This window comes from Rana temporaria, chromosome 1 (assembly GCF_905171775.1).
Source record: "Rana temporaria chromosome 1, aRanTem1.1, whole genome shotgun sequence".
NCBI classification, from domain to species: Eukaryota; Metazoa; Chordata; class Amphibia; order Anura; family Ranidae; genus Rana; species Rana temporaria.
Window position 1 is genome coordinate 493,124,822 of NC_053489.1, and position 19,571 is coordinate 493,144,392.

The following is a 19,571-nucleotide window of genomic DNA, read 5'->3' on the forward strand; positions in this document are numbered from 1 at the left end:
TGTCAAGCTTCCCCACTGGTACTGCCTATAAGAGTACCAGTACCAGCCGTTCTACTCTAATAAAGCAGAAAGGCTAGTGACTAGTGAAGGGGTAGAGGGGGCTTGGGTGGCCGGGGGAGGTGCGGGAGTTGTCCGGTCCTCATGGGAGAGACCTGTCAAAGTGGGCCAGTCTGGATAAAGTCCAGGGCCAAATTTTTGTCCCAGTCCAGCCCTGGTGGGGCATCTAGTTCAGAATGTATATTTATGTTTTGATGCAGCTCAAAAATATAGCTAGCACTTTTCATATATTACAATTGAGCTTACAAAAACAATATGTGTGAATGGCTGTGTGCTATCTGGCAGCCCTGGAGCTGTCTATGCTGGCAATACGGTTCTATACAAAGGATATGAGCAATGATGATCGGAGCACTATGCAGGAGGTGTGTTGGACTGCTGGTGATCTGGAAGGTAGCGCTCTATGTAAGACCCGCAGTCAAGATTTACGACGTGCCAAGGGCAGGGCAGTTTAAAATTAGAACTTTAAAAAAAGAGGCCTACACATAAATTACTTTCTAGGCACGACAAGTAAGTCATAATAAAACATAAGGATTCAATTGGGCTTTAAATCAGATTGTTTAAAAAATGATTTCTGATTGCTGCCAGGGCTTTATGCACTTTCCTTGTTTACACTGCTCATTGCACTGGCTTATGGGTTATGCCCGAATGTGAACGTAAAACTGTTCTTTGAAGCACACGTTTTTTTACAAATATCATGGCCCTTGTGTCATCTGTCGAGGTCGCCAGACCGCCGGTCTATGAGATACTAGAGTTCTTGGTGGACTTCTTTTGCAGGAGGTTACTGTCTAGGTTGGAGCTAAAACTCTACTGTTTCCAAGACGCATGTTTAGGTACAATTGTTTAAATTGTTTACAGACATCAGCATTTATAAAACTGCATTGTGTAAATACTTTGATGCTTTGACCCTATACCTGTATATATTTCTTTATCTCTACCCTAAACCACTGTATCTATTTTAATACAGGAAAAAACAGCCAATATGTGATGTTTCAACATTGCCCTATGTTCTGACATCCACTGCCAACATTAAAGTGACACTAAATGCTGGTTTAATAAGAGAAAGTTGTAATCAAATATGTATTCTTAAAGTGGATGTAAACCTGATTCATGAAATTTGAGCTGGGCACATATATCTGCAGTGTTTTGTTATCTCTTTTCAATGAGCCAAGTCTTATAGCTCTCTTCTGAATGGTTCCTCTGTTATCAGCCTGAGCAGAGAGCAGCTCCTATTACAAAACAGCTCTGAGAGTCTCTGCCTATGAGGAGAGGGGGTGTGTGCCTTTTCTCCAATCAGAAATTTTAGCTATCTTGGCAGTATGCCCAGACATTACACCCTGTGTTAACCAGGAAGAGAAAATCTCCTAACACAATCTGAACTTTCTAAACAGTATATAAATGTGAAGACAGCAGATATACATATAAAACCTATGTAGGGAGATTTGGGTAATCTCTGTGTATCATCTGAGTCAGTTCACTTCACTGGGTGTATGGAGGGTTTACATCCACTTTAACCTAAAAAGGTACCGTCTATTTCCAAATTCCTTTTTTTGCTGCTCTGATCTGACTTCTTGTTAGAGGGTGGCTATGGTTCAGTCTCCATGGTCCCAATACATGTAGAAACATAGCCGCCCTCTCTTGCTTTCTCCCAAAATGGACTAAGGACTATGTATAATGAGATGTGTAGTGTTTACAGAGCAGTTCCTATAACCACAACGAATGCGTACTACTCATTACAAACAAACTGAAGTGAGGGGAAAAGAAAAGGTTTGGGAACCCACAGAGGACAAAACAAGGAGGCAGTAAAACACAGTTTTCATAAAAAATTGATTACAGGGCTATTGAGTAGTGCACGAGTATGGGTTACTTTGAAAAATAAGACTATTGTTTAATGCCACTTTAATCTATGGGAAAAAAATGTATTCTATGAAGAAATGTTTTGCACCAACTCATATAAGAGAAAATCAGGCAAAGAAGTTATCTAGTCAAATGCAGCAAAGTCTGTTTCTCTCAAACTTAAACAGAAAATACACTTTAATTAAGCTAAAAAGGAAGAAGACAACATGGATATGTGGGTCAGTGAAAGGTGCACAACAAATATTTTGGAAGTTATAGATTGGAATAAACAAGTATTGTAAAATGCTTTGAAGTCAGCAGCGTTTTCGCATCATGAGTCGTGGGAAGAGATTTGGGGTGTGCTGCACTCTTTTTAGCATACCCAAGTGACATTAAAACAAACAGTCATACAAATTAGAAGCAAAACTTTTGCTCCTGTAAATATTTTATTAGCTGGCATAGTACAGTTAATGAAGATGAAAAAGATCTGTTCTAGCACTAAAGTAAGCAACTTCAGTTGCATATAAAAGAGTAGACAGGTGTCTGGGACACTGCTGACAAAAAATGAGAAAGACAACCTGGCACAATTGAAAAAAGGACTGGTACTTATATGATGGTATGATGGTAATAATAACTTTTTAGTAAAGAAACAATAAACTGAGACATTTTCTGCAAAAAAACAGGCCTTATGTTTATCTCATATAACTCTACTCTGTTGTGAAGCCTACAAGGTCACATCCATAATGACCAAAGGCCCTAACCCGCTGATGGTACACATATACATTCCTGGAAGGCCAAAAGCACATTGTTTGGTAGGAATAAGCATTCTTTTGACAAAGAACCAGATGGATTCTGAGGGATGATAAAGAAACTTCTTCCCATAACCAAGGAAACAGTTGTTTTGGGCTGATTACTGACAGATCCCTTACCAAGAAAGACAGTCAGAGAAAGATCCAATTGTGCTTGTTTGCAATTGATTTCTAATAAATGTTATGCCTCACTAAGGACACTACACATTAAAGGGGTTGTAAAGGTTTTTTATTTTCTAAATAAGTTCCTTTAAGCTAGTGCATTGTTGGTTCACTTACCTTTTTCTTCGATTTCCCTTCTAAATGTTTTTTTTCTTTGTCTGAATTTCTCACTTCCTGTTCCTCCTCAGTAAGCTTGCCCCCATCATTCTGACTGGGGGTTAGTCAGCGTGCTCGCCCCCTCCCTTGGGACTATATCCCTGTGGGGAGAGCGTCTCCCCGCAGGTATGAAGTCCCAAGGGAGGGGGCAAGCAGGAATGTAGTCCGCAGGGATAAAGTGCCAAGGGAGGGGGCAAGCACGCTGACTAACCCCCAGCCAGAATGGCTCGGGTGATGGGGGCAAGCTTACTGAGGAGGAACAGGAAGTGAGAAATTCAAACAAATACAAAAAACATTTAGAAGGGAAATCGAAGGAATAGGTTAGTGAACCAATAATGCACTAGCTTAAAGGAACCTATTTAGAAAATAAAAAACAATCTTTTACAACCCCTTTAAGTGACGTGATAAACATTTTGCTCACTACCATTGTCTGGAGAAAGTCCTCTAGCTCCCAAGGCAGGGTAACCCCCCATCCCCTCCAAAATTTGGACTGATGCAGCTTGCATATCTGCATGTACATTGGGCAGACCATCAGAGGGTGCATAAATGTCATCCATTGTCCACCAGAGTTACCACCTGTTGATCAACTGAAAACCAAACTATATAGGAGGGAGGGGTTGCAACATGGTTACAGTCATAATAAACATGATAGAACAAATACATAATTCCATTGACATTAACGCAACCAAACTGCGTTATCTCGTTTGGGAAGAAAGCTTATAACTCATCAAAGGTTCAAATTTGTTCAGTTATAACACAGATTCTCCAAAACTTTCTTACATGCAGAAATGGGAACAGGAGATATCCTTCTCTTATTCCCCAGATGACTGGGAAGAATCTATCAACAACCTTCACAAATGCACTAGATCAATTGCTATTAAGGAAACTGCACTGAAACTATTCACCAGATGGTACTATACCCCAGTTAAACTACATGTAATATTTCCGACCGTTTCACAACTATGCTTCAGAAACTGCAACTCCATTGGTTCATTCTCACACACTTTCTGGGACTGTGATAGAATCACATATATATGGAAACAACTTGAGAAATTTGCCTCTAAGATTTCAAACTACAATGTCAAACTGACAGTTCAGAACTGTCTTCTGTTCTCCCCTATTATAGGCCTCCCCATACAGCACATGAGACTAATCCACACAATCTGTGTTGCGATCCACTGGCTGTTTGCTTTTCACTGGAAATCCCCCACAGTTCCATTAGATCAATTGAAAACGAGAATTAACAATATAAACCTTATGGAAAAAATCTATCACATTGTTCAAAATTCGATCCATATATATAATAAAAAATGGGACCCATGGTTTGAACATTCTGCTACTTTCTTTAATCCCATCTAAATCGCATAATTCCTTTTTCTGATCTGTTTATCCTAATAACACTTATGGTTTTATATCTACTTTTTGACCCTCATCTTAATTCTCTACTCTTTAGAACTATGTTTTATTAATGTTACATAAGATTTGTATAGTTTACTATTGTCTATTTTTTGACTCCTGGACATTTTCTTATGTGTACTCTTTTTTTGTATGCCATTTTGCTTTTTGTACCACCATTTTGTACCAAATAAAAAAGTTTGTAAACAAAAAAAATTTGTTCAGTTATGTGAGCTGTATCTTTTATAATGGCAAATTTTGTTTCTGGTACAAATCATTTTTTTTAATATGGCGAAAAAACAATAGCCACTCTTTTAAAAGTTACATATGATTGTAAAGAATACAACATCATCAAAACAGATACAGGTATCTAAAGAAAGGGATTTTTTTCTTTATTCCATTTTCAAAAAACAAAGCAAACTGGTGTCAGAAGGCTGAGTTCCCACAGATAACATGCCTCAACTTGAAGGGCCTTTATAAACAAATGCCTTGGGCCAGATTCACAGAAGAGATACGATGGAGTATCTCAGATACACCATCGTATCTCGGATTTTTACTGGTCCTATCTATGCACCTGATTCATAGAATCAGATACGCATAGATAGGGCTGAGATCCGACAGTGTCACACTGTGTTACACTGTCGGGTCTTTTTTTTTATTTAAAAATGGCGCCGGGGGCGTTCCCGCTGATTTACACTGAATAATATGTAAATCAGCGAGATACGCGAAATTCACGAACGTACGCGGACCCGACGCGGTGTTCTTACGTCGTTTCCGTAGCGCGGTACCCGTCGTATACTTACCCCTGCTAAAAGCAGGGGTAAGTATTGTTAAGTATGGCCGTCGTTCCCGCGTCGATTTTGAAATTCCCTACGTCGTTTGCGTACGCCGATTCACGAACACGCGCGTCGCAAGTCCCGCTCACGTCACAACCACTGACGTCCTATTGACGTCAGTGGGAGCAATGCACGCCGGGAAATTCCCCGGACGACGCATGCGTATTTAAATCGGCACGGGAGCGCGCCTGATTTAAATATGACACTCCCCTAGCCGCGGAATTTAAATTCCGCTGGGGGAGTTAGGATCCGCCGTCGCAAGTTTGGAGGTAAGTGTGTTGTGAATTTGACACTTTCCTCACAAACTTGCGAGGGCGGATCTTAAAACACATAGGTTACACGGATCTAAAGATCCGCTAACCTTTGTGAATCTGGCCCTTTGATTTTAAAAGATACAATAAAGATTGTATTTATTCATTTTTGAATGAGAGGTAGAAGAGGCACCAGCCTCATGCCCCGTACACATGATTGGAATTTCCGATGGAAAAAGTCAGGTGGACTTTTTCCATCGGAAATTCCAACCGTGTGTATGCCCCATCGGAGTAATTCCATCAGAAATTCAGATGAATTCCATCTGAGTTTACATAGAGAACATGTTCTCTTTTACTCCGATGGGATTCCGTCAGAATTCCGATGTGAATTTAGTCTGACAAATGTCCGATCGTGTGTACGGGGCATAAGTTGTGCCTTGTCTACCACAATGTTGGGTGCTTCTGTCTGGGCTAGCCCTGCTCTGTGATCAGTGATGAGATATGTGTATGGCCCCGTATACACGACCGAACATGTTTGCTGAAACTGGTCCGCGGACCAGTTTCAGCAGACATGTTCGGTCGTCTGTACAGCAGAGCGGACAGGATTCCAGCGTACATTTGCCCGCCAGACCGTTTTCGAGCGGGCGAATGTTTCTAAACTTGCTTAGAAACATGCCCGCTGGAATCCTGTCCGTCGGACATGTTCGGTCGTCTGTACAGACTTACCGTACATGCCCGAGCGGCCGCCATCCCTCGCATGCGTCGAATGACTTCGACGCATGCGTGGAAGCATTGAACTGCCAGGGCCGCGCACGTCGCCGCGTCATCGTCGCGGTGATGGCGCGGCCTCGTCGCCGCGTATCGTGTACGTGCGGATTTCTGTATGATGGTGTGTACAGCCATCATACAGAAATCTCCAGGCGGGCATGTCCGCTGAAAACGGTCCGGCGGGCCTTTTTCACCGTACATGTTTGCCCGTCTGTACGAGGCCTTAGTGTGACCATGTTTGTCTTTGACAATTAATATCGCTAATGTTAGTCATGTAAAATTATAGGTATAGGTCTAGATTCATATAGACTTACGACGGGCGTATCAGTAGATACGCCGTCGTAAGTCCGAATCCGCGCCGTTGAATCTTTAAGCGTATGCTCAAACTGAGATACGCTTAAATGTTGCTAAGATACGACCGGCGTAAGTCTCCTACGCTGTCGTATCTTAGTTGCACATTTACGCTGGCCGCTAGGGACGTGTATGTCGATTTACGCCGAGAATATGTAAATGACGTAGATACGCCTATTCACGAACGTAAGCTCGCCCGTCGCATGTAAGATACGCCGTTTACGTAAGGCGTTTTCAGGCGTAAAGATAAACCACCAAAAAGATGGCGCAGCCAATGTTAAGTATGGACGTCGGACAACTGTCGAATTTCACGTTGTTTACGTCGTTTACGTAAGTCGATTCAGAATGGGGTTGGGCGTAGGTTACGTTCACGTAGACAGCAAGAAGTATTTGCGACGTGATACTGAGCATGCGCGCGCATGCGCCGTACGATCAGCGCTTCATTTACATGTATGGTAATGAATCGTGAATTCATTAACATACAACACGCCCCCTACCTGCCTATTTTGAATTAGGCGGGGTTACGCCAGGCCATTTGCGCTACGCCAACGTAACTTAGGAGGCAAGTGCTTTGTGCATACAGTACTTGCCTCACTATCTTACGTCGGTGTAGTGCAAATGGGATGCGCTACGCCAACCTAAAGATAGGCTGCTGTACATGAATCTACCTAATAGTATATATCAATCAATCAGAATCCAGAATCTAATGTAGGCGAAACAACAAAACCTACTATATGAAAGCTATCATCTACCTAAAGGGGACATCCAGAAAAAGTGCTTGATCAAGCATCAAACCAATGATTAGATAAAGTATCAAGTTTTTGCATAGTCTGTTAAGCTGACCACACATGGGTCAGGTTTTTTTTTTGTTCAACCAGTGGGTTGAACAAAAACAAACAGACCCAATTCCCCCATTCACACACTTTTAGAAGTGGATGCAGGAAACCTTCTTTGCTGTGTCATTATATTCTGACAGTAGGGAGACTTCCTAGCCTTTAGAATATACAGATCAGCACTGCAGTTTATAGCCTACATCGCTGATTGAGCGAATGCCAATAGAGTGACTGAACAGAAGTCGATCATCCGAATTTTGATCCATGTATGGCCAGCTTTAGTATACAGATTAATGTTAACACATTATGCTAAATTTAGTCTGAAGCCTCGTACACACGATCAGTCCATCCGATGAGTACGGTCTGATGGACCGTTGTCGTCGGTTAACCGATGAAGCTGACTGATGGTCCGTAGCGCCTACACGCCATCAGTTAAAAAAAACGATTGTGTCAGAATGCGGTGACGTAAAACACAACGAAGTGCTGAAAAAAACGAAGTTCAATGCTTCCAAGCATGCGTCGACTTGATTCTGAGCATGCATGGATTTTTAACCGATGTTTGTGCCTACTAACGATCGTTTTTTTTCCCATCGGTTAGGAATCCATCGGTTAAATTTACCTATGGGGCCCACACACGATTGGTTTTGACCGATGAAAACTGTCCATCAGACCATTGTCCTCTGGTTAACCTATCGTGTGTACGAGGCCTGACCCCAGCCATGTTGGGCTTCATAGAGTTTCTGTTAAATTGTTGGCCATTTAAATTATAATGAACAAAATTAAATTAAGCTGCTATTAGGGGAAATATGTGTGCATAAACCTCCTGCATATTGAATTGCTTCCTATATGCCAGAATACTCTGAATGGGTAAGACTGAAATGCTTTTCTGTAGTGTCTGTACTTACCTGCTCACTCCAGCTTGCTGCACATACCTGTAGGTGCCTGCACTTAATACCTGACAACAGCTTTACTAAGTGACAGAGTCCCATTAAACATTGAAATATATGTACTGGTATGCTAATTGCTGGATGTGAAATAAAAACATTTGAATAGCACAGGACTAAAACAAAATGTAATACAATGCTGTGGGGGGAAAAAACTGCTGTAAACACAATATGCTACACTAGTTTTGATTATTTATATTTTGATAAATTGTACCATATGCTAGTGCGCAGTTTCAGCTTTGCATCCAGGACATTTTAATTAATGGTCCAATTAGCTCTTTAATTAATATAAACCAATGTACATTATTCTTCAGTTGTAATGTTGTATACATCCTGCATGTTTTCTAGGATGATTATATTTTTTTCATTACCAGAAGGACAGGCAACAGTTTAATGCCCGGGTTTAATGTCCAACATTTAATGTCTAATGTCCAAACAAAAAGATTTACATATTAACCACTTAAGGACCGCCGCATGTACATATACGTCAGCAGAATGGCACAGGCAGGCACATGCACGTATATATACGTGCCCTGCTTGACGTGGGTCGGGGGTCCGATCGGGACCCCCCCGTACATGCGGCGGTCCCCGTGGCTTCAGGAGCGATCCGGGACGACGGCGCGGCTATTCGTTTATAGCCGCTCTGTCGCGATCGCTCCCCGGAGCTGAAGAACGGGGAGAGCCGTGTGTAAACACGGCTTCCCCGTGCTTCACTGTGTCGGCGCATCGATCGCGTCATTCCCTTTATAGGGAAGACACGATCGATGACGTCATTCCTACAGCCACACCCCCCTACACTAGTAAACACACACAAAGTAAACCCTAACTCCTACAGCGCCCCCTGTGGTTAACTCCCAAACTGCAAACTGTCATTTTCACAATAAAGAATGCAATTTAAATGCATTTTTTGCTGTGAAAATGACAATTGTCCCAAAAATGTGTCAAAATTGTCCGAAGTGTCCGCCATAATGTCGCAGTCACGAAAAAAATCGCTGATCGCCGCCATTAGTAGTAAAAAAAAAAAAAAAAACTATCCCCTATTTTGTAAACACTATAAATTTTGCGCAAACCAACCGATAAACGATTATTGCGATTTTTTTACCAAAAATAGGTAGAAGAATACGTATCGGCCTAAACTGAGGAAAAAAAATGTTATATATGTTTTTGGGGGATATTTATTATAGCAAAAAGTAAAAAATATAGCATTTTTTTCAAAATTGTCGCTCTATTTTTGTTTATAGCGCAAAAAATAAAAACCGCAGAGGTGATCAAATACCACCAAAAGAAAGCTCTATTTGTGGGGAAAAAAAGACGCCAATTTTGTTTGGGAGCCACGTCGCACGACCGCGCAATTGTCTGTTAAAGCGACGCAGTCCCGAACTGTAAAAACCCCTTGGGTCTTTAGGCAGCATTTTGGTCCGGGGCTTAAGAACCCAAATGTTTAAGGCCATTCTGTACTGGTTGGAGTAAGGCAGGGTTTGTATTGCTGTCTGTGTCCTCTTTGAAGAGATATCTCATCACTTTCTGTTTTGTAACCACATATCACAGAAATAGGAAGTGATGGGAAATCTCCCCATGGGGACAGAGACAACAACGGAAATACTATTTAGCAGAATTGGGAAAAGTTAGAACCTGCATATTGTTTATTGCTCTCTGTATCCCAATGGCAACTACTCAACTCATTCTTTATCCTGGCAGTAGCAGTAGAAAGAATCTCCACTGTCGATTTAGAGAGAGTTTAAAGTGAACATGTGCTTTGCCCAGTTGGGTCAAAGAAACAGGTTCCCTTTGTGCCAGCTACCACATCTGTGTATACTTGTTTTCCTTTTACTCCACTGCTGAGCACACTTTTCACTACCAGATGTGACTACCCTAAAGACTAGTACATACAATTTGTTTTTTTCGGTCAATCCAGCGGGCTGAACAAAAAAAAACTGAAGAGCTCAGGGTGTTAGTACAGGGATCTATTAGGGAGGATTGTACAGAAACTGGCCTGAGGGGTGTAATGATTGTACTGGGGGACAGACTGCTTCTCCCATGTAATGTGCTCTCTTGTGCCCAGTGCACATCATGTCATGTGCAGTGCCCACCATGTCGTGCTGTGCCATGTAGTGCCCCCCATGTGATGTGCAGTGCCCACTATGTCATGTGCTGTGAATTGCAGTGCCCACCATGGTGTTCTGTGCCATGCAGTGCCCACCATGTCATGTGCTGTGCCCACCATGTCATGTGCTGTGCCCTGCAGTGCCCCCATGTAATGTCCAGTGCCCATCATGTCATGTGCTGTGCCATGCAGTGCCCACCATGTAATGTGCAATGCCCACCATGACATGTGATGTGCCATGCAGTGCCCACCATGTCATGTGCTGTACCATGCAGTGCCTGCCATGTAATGTGTGGTGCCCACCATGTCATGTGCTGTGCCATGCGGAACCCACCATGTCATGTGCAGTGCTCACCATGTCATGTGCTGTGCCATGCAGTGCCCACCATGTCATGCGCAGTGCCCACATGTCATGTGCTGTGCCATGCAGTGCCCACCATGTAATGTGCAGTGCTCACCATGTGATGTTCTGTGCCATGCAGTGCCCACCATGTAATGTGCAGTGCCCACCATGTCATGTGCTGTGCCACGCAGTGCCTACTATGTCATGTGCAGCAGCCACCATTTAATATACTGTGCCATGCAGTGCCCACTATGTAATGTGCTGTGTCCACCATGTCATGTGCTGGGCCCAGCATGTATTGTGCTGCGCCCAGCATGTAATGTGCTGTGTTCCCAACTGTGTAATGTGCTGTGCACAAGTGCCCACCATGTCATGTGCAGTTCCTACCATGTAATGTGTGGTGCAGTGCCCACCATGTCATGTGCTGTGCCCACCATGTCATGTGCTGTGCCATGCAGTGCCCACCATGTCCTGTGCTGTGCAGTACCCCCCAATGTCATATGCTGTGCAGTGCCCACCATGTCATGTGCTGTGCCCAGCATGTAATGTGCTGCACCCAGCATGCAATATGCTGTGCCAACCGTGAAATGTGCTGTGCCCTGCAGCAGGGCCCACCATGTCATGTGCAGTTCCTACCATGTAATGTGTGGTGTCGTGCCCACCATGTCATGTGCATTGCCCACCATGTAAAGTGCTATGCCATGCAGTGTTCACCATGTAATATGCTGTGCCATGCAGTGCCCACCATGTAATATTCTGTACCCACCATGTAATGTGCTGTGCCATGCAGTGCCCACCATGAAAGTTCCCACCATGCCATGTGCAGTGCCCATCCCCCTTTCTCTATCACCCCCTTCACCCCCCTCTCTCTCTCTTTCCCTCATCCCCTTATCTCTCATGCCTCTCTCTCTGAATGCCACCCGATATCCGGCCCATGTGTATGGCCCTTAAGTGCTGACTGCCTCAGGGGCCAATTGTAAAGCACCATTGTTGTCATATCTGGGGGGATTATGTCATTTACTTTACCATACTTGGAGGTCCCAAGAATCTTCTTCCATTTCTGGGAACAAAAAGAAGCAGGGGGATAGTGAAGGGAGGGTGAGCATTTCCTGTTGGTAGGGCCAACATTTCCTGTTGGTAGGGCCAACATTAAAGTAGACTAGTGGCTTTGACTTGCATGGTCACAGCTTCACTTTAAAGGTTATCTTCAAAACCTCTAATATAATTTCCCATTTGGACAAACCACACACGTTTTGTTAACCCCCTTGCCTCATTGTGGTTTAAAATACTGGATTGTGCCACCAAAATAAGGACATTTGAGAGGTATGCAAAACATTTTTAAACTAATATCATGAGTGTAACTCTTACCTTAAATTCTTTCTCTATATTGGCCAGCTTGGCTAACTCATTGCTCAGTTCCAGAGCAGTATGTACAGGATCTTCACTGGAAAGAGATAGGTAGGCTGGGCTAGCCAGTCCCTTGTAAGCATTAATCCTAGACCTTGAGTGGCTAAATGAATCATGCTTTTGTTTTTCCGTGCAATCACCGCACTTGCAGAAATAATCATGGGGGCGCTCTATCTTTGCTCCTTTTACTAATAACATGTGCACCACTTCATATTTCTGGCAGTGGGCAGCAAGGATGATGGGCGTGATGTCTGGAGAGAACCTGGTGCCATCCTCATCATAGGAGTAGAAATCATCATCCTGTAGTTCCTGTTCACACGGGCTAAGGGTGAGTCTTTTGTTTGCTGCAAAGGCAGGATGATTCAAGATGGCTTCAACTATCCGTACATACCCTTTACTAATTGCTAGAAGCAAGGCATCTCCAATCCTTGCCAAGTTGTCCTTCTTTAGTAAAAGCTCACTTACTTCTAAATGTTCATTGCCTACCGCTAGCTGCAAGGCATTCTGTCCCATGTAGTCCATACAGTTGAAATTCAAGGTCTTTGACTCCTCTAGCATTTTTCTCACTACTGGAATGTTTCCATACTCTGCTGCATCCAGAAATCGTTCCTCCTCAGGGGTGAGACTTGTTCCTCTGTTGTTGAACATAAAGGCAGGACCACGAACAGCCTGTCTTCTTCCCTTTTCCCGCATCATGGTCACTCTCCTTACAGATGGGCTGCTCTCACCTGCTCTAAAGGAGAAAGAAGAGAAAATGAAAGCTGAAGTCAATACATAGCAATAATCACTGTCCCTTACCAGATGAACATTGAAAAAAGCCTAAAAAAGGAAACTTATACAGACATCACATCTAAGAGTTGGTAAGCTGCAATATAATAAATGTTTGCTTTTGGGTATATTACTGCTTTAAAGCAGAATTTCACCCAAAAGGTAAGTTCCACACTTTCTACCCCCCCCCCCCACTTTATATATGCCACTTTATTTTTGGAGGGGGAACGGGTATCTGGTTTTGACAGGTACCTGCTCCCTGACTTCTGGCTGGTTTGCTGTGGCAATCAGAGCGGAAGTTTTGCCCCCCTCCTTCCCTGCAGCCTTGTGGGACACATCACAGGTCCCAGAAGACTGCGGGACCATTCACAATGCGCGGCACAGCTTGCATGTGCGCGGTTTCCCTTAGTTAAGATGCTAGCGCCTGGACCCAAAGCTGATTGCAGAATCGGCTCGGGTGAGGATAGCGCTGGATCCCTGGACAGGCAAGTGTCCTTATAAGAAAAGTCAGCAGTATTTGTAGCTGCTGACTTTAAGGCCTCGTACACACCAGAGGATATCCGCTGGAAACGGTCCGCCGGACCGTTTCCAGCGGATAAATCCTCTGGCGGATTTGGGTCTGATGGCTGTACACACCATCAGATTGAAATCCACGCGGAATACATCCGCGGAGACGTGTCGTGCCGTCGCCGCGACGATGACGCGGCGACATGTGCGACGCTGGAAGGCAACTACTTCCACGCATGCGTCGAATCATTACGACGCATGCGAGGGATGGGAGCGGACGGATTGATCCGGTGAGTCTGTACAGACGACCGGATCAATCCGCTGGACACGATTCAAGCGGATAGATTTCTTAGCATGCTAAGAAATTTCTATCCGCTTGAAATCGATCGGCTGGACGAATCTCCGTGGAAAAATATCTGCTAGGCCTTACAGACGACCGGATTTGTCCGCTGGAACTGATCCGCGGATCAATCCCAGCGGATAGATCCGTTCGTCTGTACGAGGCCTTAGGCCTCGTACACACCATAGGATAGCCAGAGGACAACGGTCTGAAGGACGAAAACGAAGTTCAATGCTTCCAAGCATGCTTCGACTTGATTCTGAGCTTGCGCGGGTTTTTTACCGATGCTATTGCATACTAACGATCGGTTTTGACCTATCGGTTAGGCGTCCATCGGTTACATTTTAAAGCAAGTTCCTATTTTGTTTAACCGAAGGTTAACTAACCTATGGGGCCCACACACGATCGTTTTTGACCGAAGAAAACGGTCCTTCAGACCGTTGTCCTCTGGCTATCCTATCGTGTGTACGAGGCCTTCGTTTTTTGGGGGGAGACTGGAGCTCATTTTTAAGTGGTTTAATTTCACTGAATGATTGTACTTTGCTGGCAGACATACTGTATTTACTGTACTAGCCTGTTGACAAACGTTTCCAGCTAACTTTATTAAAGTGTTTTTTTGCCCTGTTTGAAAAAAATAAAAAGTTGTGTAAAAGTTTCCATTGTCTATTGGTGATGGCTATTGTCTATTGGCTGTGATAGTATAATACATAGTTAGGCTGCATGTACACTAGCATTTTTCAATACAAGAAAAAACACTGGATGAAAAATGCTGAAAATAGTGTTTTTGTGGAGAATTGTAGTAGTGTTTTTAGAAGCTTTTAGGAGCATTTAGGAGCTTTAACGTTTTATTAGCATTTTTACAGTACATGAAACAAAAACAAAATAGAAAAAACTCCAAAAAAGCTGTGTTTTTTCAGTTGGAAAACGCTCCCAAAAGCTCTACAAAAATCTTTTTTTCCTGCTCCTAAACGGTAAAGCTTTAAAATGCTTCTAGCATAAAATAGTGTGCATAGACACACAGGATACAACTATTAGCTCCCAGGAGCAGAAAAAATGCACAAAATAGCTGCTAGAAGCTTAAAAAAACACTAGTGTGCCTGGTGCTTAATGCCGCGTATACACAATCGGATTTCCGATGGAATTCCGATGAAGCTAACTTTCATCAGTCTTACCTACACACTGTCAGACTAAATTCCGACCGTCCAAAACACGGTGACGTAAAACACTACGATGAGCCGAGAAAAATTAAGTTCAATCCTTCCGAGCATGCGTCGACTTGATTCTGAGCATGCATGCATTTTCCCCCCGATGGAATTCCACACATTTCCATCGGAAAAAATGATCATGTGTATACGGCATTATAGTTAAGTTCTAGAAATAGGATATATATGTATATGATCATTTAACTTTTCAGGTTCAATCATTTACTTGTTTGTCTTACTTGACACTGTCAAGGTTGGCTTAAATACTTTAGTTATCGCACAAAATAATAATAATATACTACTGGTCACTAGAGATGTAAAATATCTGACTGCAAAAAAAAAACGGGATTTGCTTAACAAGCGAGTTACATTATTCATCAAATAAAATGGTAAAATTATCATGAAAAGCAGTACAATTCTGTTGAGGTAGCATATCAAATATATTCCTAAGCAGGTCAAGAGTAATACACAGTTGAAATGGAGGATTTAAATCAATATCACATAGCCTAGTTACTGAATATATAACATTTTTCATAAAAAGAAATATATTTGAAGTCAATTATCCCTAAAGGAAATGTACGACACTTACCAGGCTGAGAAGCCTCTAATGGGGGCAGCCATCCTCCACATACTAGTTCCAGAGCAGAAGAGCATCTGTCACTTTTTTCTATAAATGTCAAGTCTTGGTCATTTGGGAAGCAAGTAAAAAGATGCCTTTGAAATGCAAAGCCGCTCGTATGCTAAACTAAATAAATGGTGGAGGTAACCATTTGTAAGCATCGGGAAACCACAAAAAAATTCCCTGTTTTTTGTATTTGATATATTTGTGTTAGTAATCAAAGAGTTACCTAGATGTGGTTTAGGTAACCTATAAAAGTTTTTTTTTAATACTCTATGAATTGTCATGTCTGCCCTGGGGACTGGGGTAAATACTGAATACTAAATATGGGCTTTGGGTCACCCAGGGCCGCTGATAAGGCAGTACAGCCAGCCCTGTTGTACCGGGCCCCGGCCTCATATACTACACAGGGGGGCCTGGTTAGCGCTAAAATTAATTTCTAGCAAAAACAAAATAGGACTTTATAACCCACAGCCCCACACGCACCCACTTTATTGCCAGGGAATATAGTAATTTCCTGGGCCCCCTCAGGTCAACAGAGGGGCCCAGGAGGTGAGAGCAGAGGAGGGACTTATTCGCTATTTTCGGGCACAGGCACACATCCCCCACTACATGCTGCTCTTAACCTGTGCACCTACACAGATTATAGTTCCGGCCATTCACTGTGTGCCTTCCCTGGCGGATGGATTCTATTGTGGAGTGGCTCTTCTGCATCAGAGTCCCGGCGCTGCAGCCCGAGGGAGGGAGCGATCACTGTGACTGAGGAGGCTCAGGGTTCAGCGGGAGAACTTGGGGCGGTGATACACAGGCAAGCAGTCCCCTTCAGATGACACAATGAAAAGTCACATAGGCTACTCAGGGAAGTGTAGTCCTCAGACTCCCTGCTGTGTGCTGATGATGATGATGATGATGATGATGATAGCGATCACAGCACAGCAGGTTCTCTGTGATTCTCTCAGTGTCACATGGCTATTGAATGCTGACATTGCTATGTGCTGTGTTATAGTCCTACAGTACAGCCATAAGTTAACAATGTCAGCACCCAACAGCCATGTGACACTGAGAGAGCCACAGAGAACCTGCTGTGCTGTAATCTCTATCATTATCATCATCATCATCATCATCATAAACACACAGATAGATGCTACTTTACAATTTTGTTTGAGTGGGGGGGGGGGGGTGCAGTAAAAACACATAGCTGAGCTGCATTTTTCCCACCCCCCAAACCACTCCCCTTTAAGAACCTTTTCGCCCCAGGTTTCCAATTAGATCAGCCTGTTAGTTTTTCCTTCGAACCTGCTTGATAGCTCCATGTATGTCTAGGGAGTCCAGATGTAAATTGCCTTGTGTCCGTTTACACCCACCTACCTCCATGTCCATTCAGGTCCAAAACAAAATTGAAAAGGACTGTATCTCAAATGTGGCAGATCCGAGTTAGCCTGATGTAAATGGACCCAAGTCCATTTACATCTGGCCACCCATACAGCCACCACAAGTCCGTGATGTATGTGGACACACACTGAACGGGCATGGACATCAAAACACTGACATCTGTCACATTCAGCTTCAATATTGATTGGTGGGGCGCTGTGGCAGCCTCCTGGCAGGATAGCTAAGGTGGTTTCAGACTAGAGTCCGAACACACCCGAAAAAAGTTACAAAATAAGACATATGTGCTGCTTTATAATATGTGTAATACATTTTGAATATTAATGGTTATTAAAGAATAAGTTCACCTTTTGGAACATGTTACATGTTTCACCTGTTTTTAGGGTGAAATATGTAACATGCTCCTGCCACCAGTTTCCCCGATTCCCCCCCCCCCTTGTGACAGCATGGGATCAGGGGTGGGGTCGAGTGCGGGATCGGGGGGGGCCCTGTCAGGTAGGCTGTACGGGGGCCCCATGATTTCTAACAGCGGCCCTGGGGTCACCCATATATGACAAAAGGTAACCTTAAGGAAATTAAATCTGTTATAAAGAAAGTTTTGGTGATAAATGTTTTCACGGAAGTAACAATCTATTTGGAAATGAACAGAAAACCTTGTAATATGACCATCGAGTAATTTAAAGTGATTGTAAGCCTCAAATATGAAAATCAAATAAAACACATGCCACTAGTTTGGTTCCTCTCTGATCGTTTCTGTCTCTGCATGACTCACTCCTAATAGATTAACTAATGGAGGGGCGGTGCGGCTGTCATTCTGGGTGGACGTCATATGACGGCACCCCAGAACAACCGCTCTCGCACGCCCCGGGGAATGCAGCGTGGTGATCGCGCCCGTGCTGTGTTGCTAGGACATGGCATGATCCCGACCTATGTAAAGAGCCGTTTACCTGGCTCTTTAACCATGTGATCAGCTGTGTCCAATCATAGCCGGTCACATGTAAACACGGAAGTGCCAGTGATCGGTTCTCATCACCTCAAACTGACAGGGGGTGTGACGAGGAAAGCCGACCAGCAGCATCTCTTCGCAGAGAACAGTCGATCATGTAATCAGGGCACTGATCATCAGTGCCCTGATTACAGTAAACCCCCCAGTGCCAAAAATCAGTGCCAAGCAGTGCCACAAGTCAGTGCCCAGCAATGCCACTAATCAGGGCCCATCAGTGCCACCAATCAGTGCCCTTTAGTGATGCCAGTCACTGCTGCCTTTTAATGTCCATCAGTGCCTGCTCATCAGTGTTGCCCATCAGTGCTGTCCATCAGTGCCACCTATTTGTGCCAATCAGTGCCGCCTATCCGTGCCACCTATCAGTGCCCACCATTGCTGCCTATCAGTGCCACCTATCAGTGCCCACCAGTGCTGCCTATCAGTGCTCATTAGTTCCAACTATCAGTGCCTCCTATCAGTGTCCATCAGTGTGGCATATTAGTGCCTCCTCATCAGTGCCACCTAATCAGTGCCCATAAGTGCCGCCTCATCAATGGTTATAAGTGCAACCTCATCAGCGCCCATCAGTGAAGGAGAAAAATTACTTATTTACAAAATTTACTGACAGAAACAAAGAAAAACTTTTTGTTTTCCAAATTTGTGGTCTTTTATTTGTAAAAACAGAGTTGCATGACTAGTCAATTTTCATTCAAAGTGTGACAGCGTTGAAATCTGAAAATTGGCCTGGGCAGGAAGGGGGTGAAAATGCCCTGTAGCAGGCCAGATATTTGTCTTTTTTTTTGTTCAACCATGGAGTTGTTTGAAAAAAATGATTCTCGATGTGGATGGGGGAATTCCTTCCCCTGAACTATTGATCAGCACCACTGGCTATACAGTCAGGTCCATAAATATTGGGACATCGCCACAATTCTAATCTAATCGTTTGGCTCTATACACCACCAAAATTAATTTAAAATGAAACTAAAAAGATGTGCTTTAACTGCAGACTTTCGGCTTTAATTTGAGGGTATTTACATCCAAATCAGGTGAACGGTGTATGAATTACAACAGTTTGTATATGTGCCTCCCACTTTTTAAGGGACCAAAAGTAATAGGACAGATTAACAATCATAAATCAAATTTTTACTTTTTAATACTTGGTTGCAAATCCTTTGCAGTCAATTGCAGCCTGAAGTCTGGAACCCATAGACATCGCCAGACGCTGGGTTTCATCCCTGGTGATGCTCTGCCAAGCCTCTACTGCAACTGTCTTCAATTCCTGCATGTTCTTGGGACATTTTCCATTCAGTTTTGTCTTCAGCAAGTGAAATGCTCAATCGGATTCAGGTCAGATGATTGACTTTGCCATTGCATAACATTCCACTTCTTTCCCTTAAAGAACTCTTTGGTTGCTTTCGCAGTATGCTTTGTGTCATTGTCCATCTGCACTGTGTAGTGCCTTCCAATGAGTTCCGAAGTATTTGGCTGAATATGAGCAGGATATTATTGCAC

At 43.5% G+C, this 19,571-nt stretch overlaps 1 protein-coding gene across 1 annotated transcript in view; it reads right to left on the reverse strand.

Annotated features, from left to right (window-relative positions):
* TRPC3 (transient receptor potential cation channel subfamily C member 3) overlaps positions 1-19,571 on the reverse strand; it is a 276,775-nt gene that overhangs the window by 176,985 nt on the left and 80,219 nt on the right. The window contains exon 2 of the mRNA XM_040330375.1: positions 12,211-12,982. Coding sequence (XP_040186309.1) covers positions 12,211-12,982 — 772 coding nt within the window. The remainder of the gene's footprint in view (positions 1-12,210; positions 12,983-19,571) is intronic.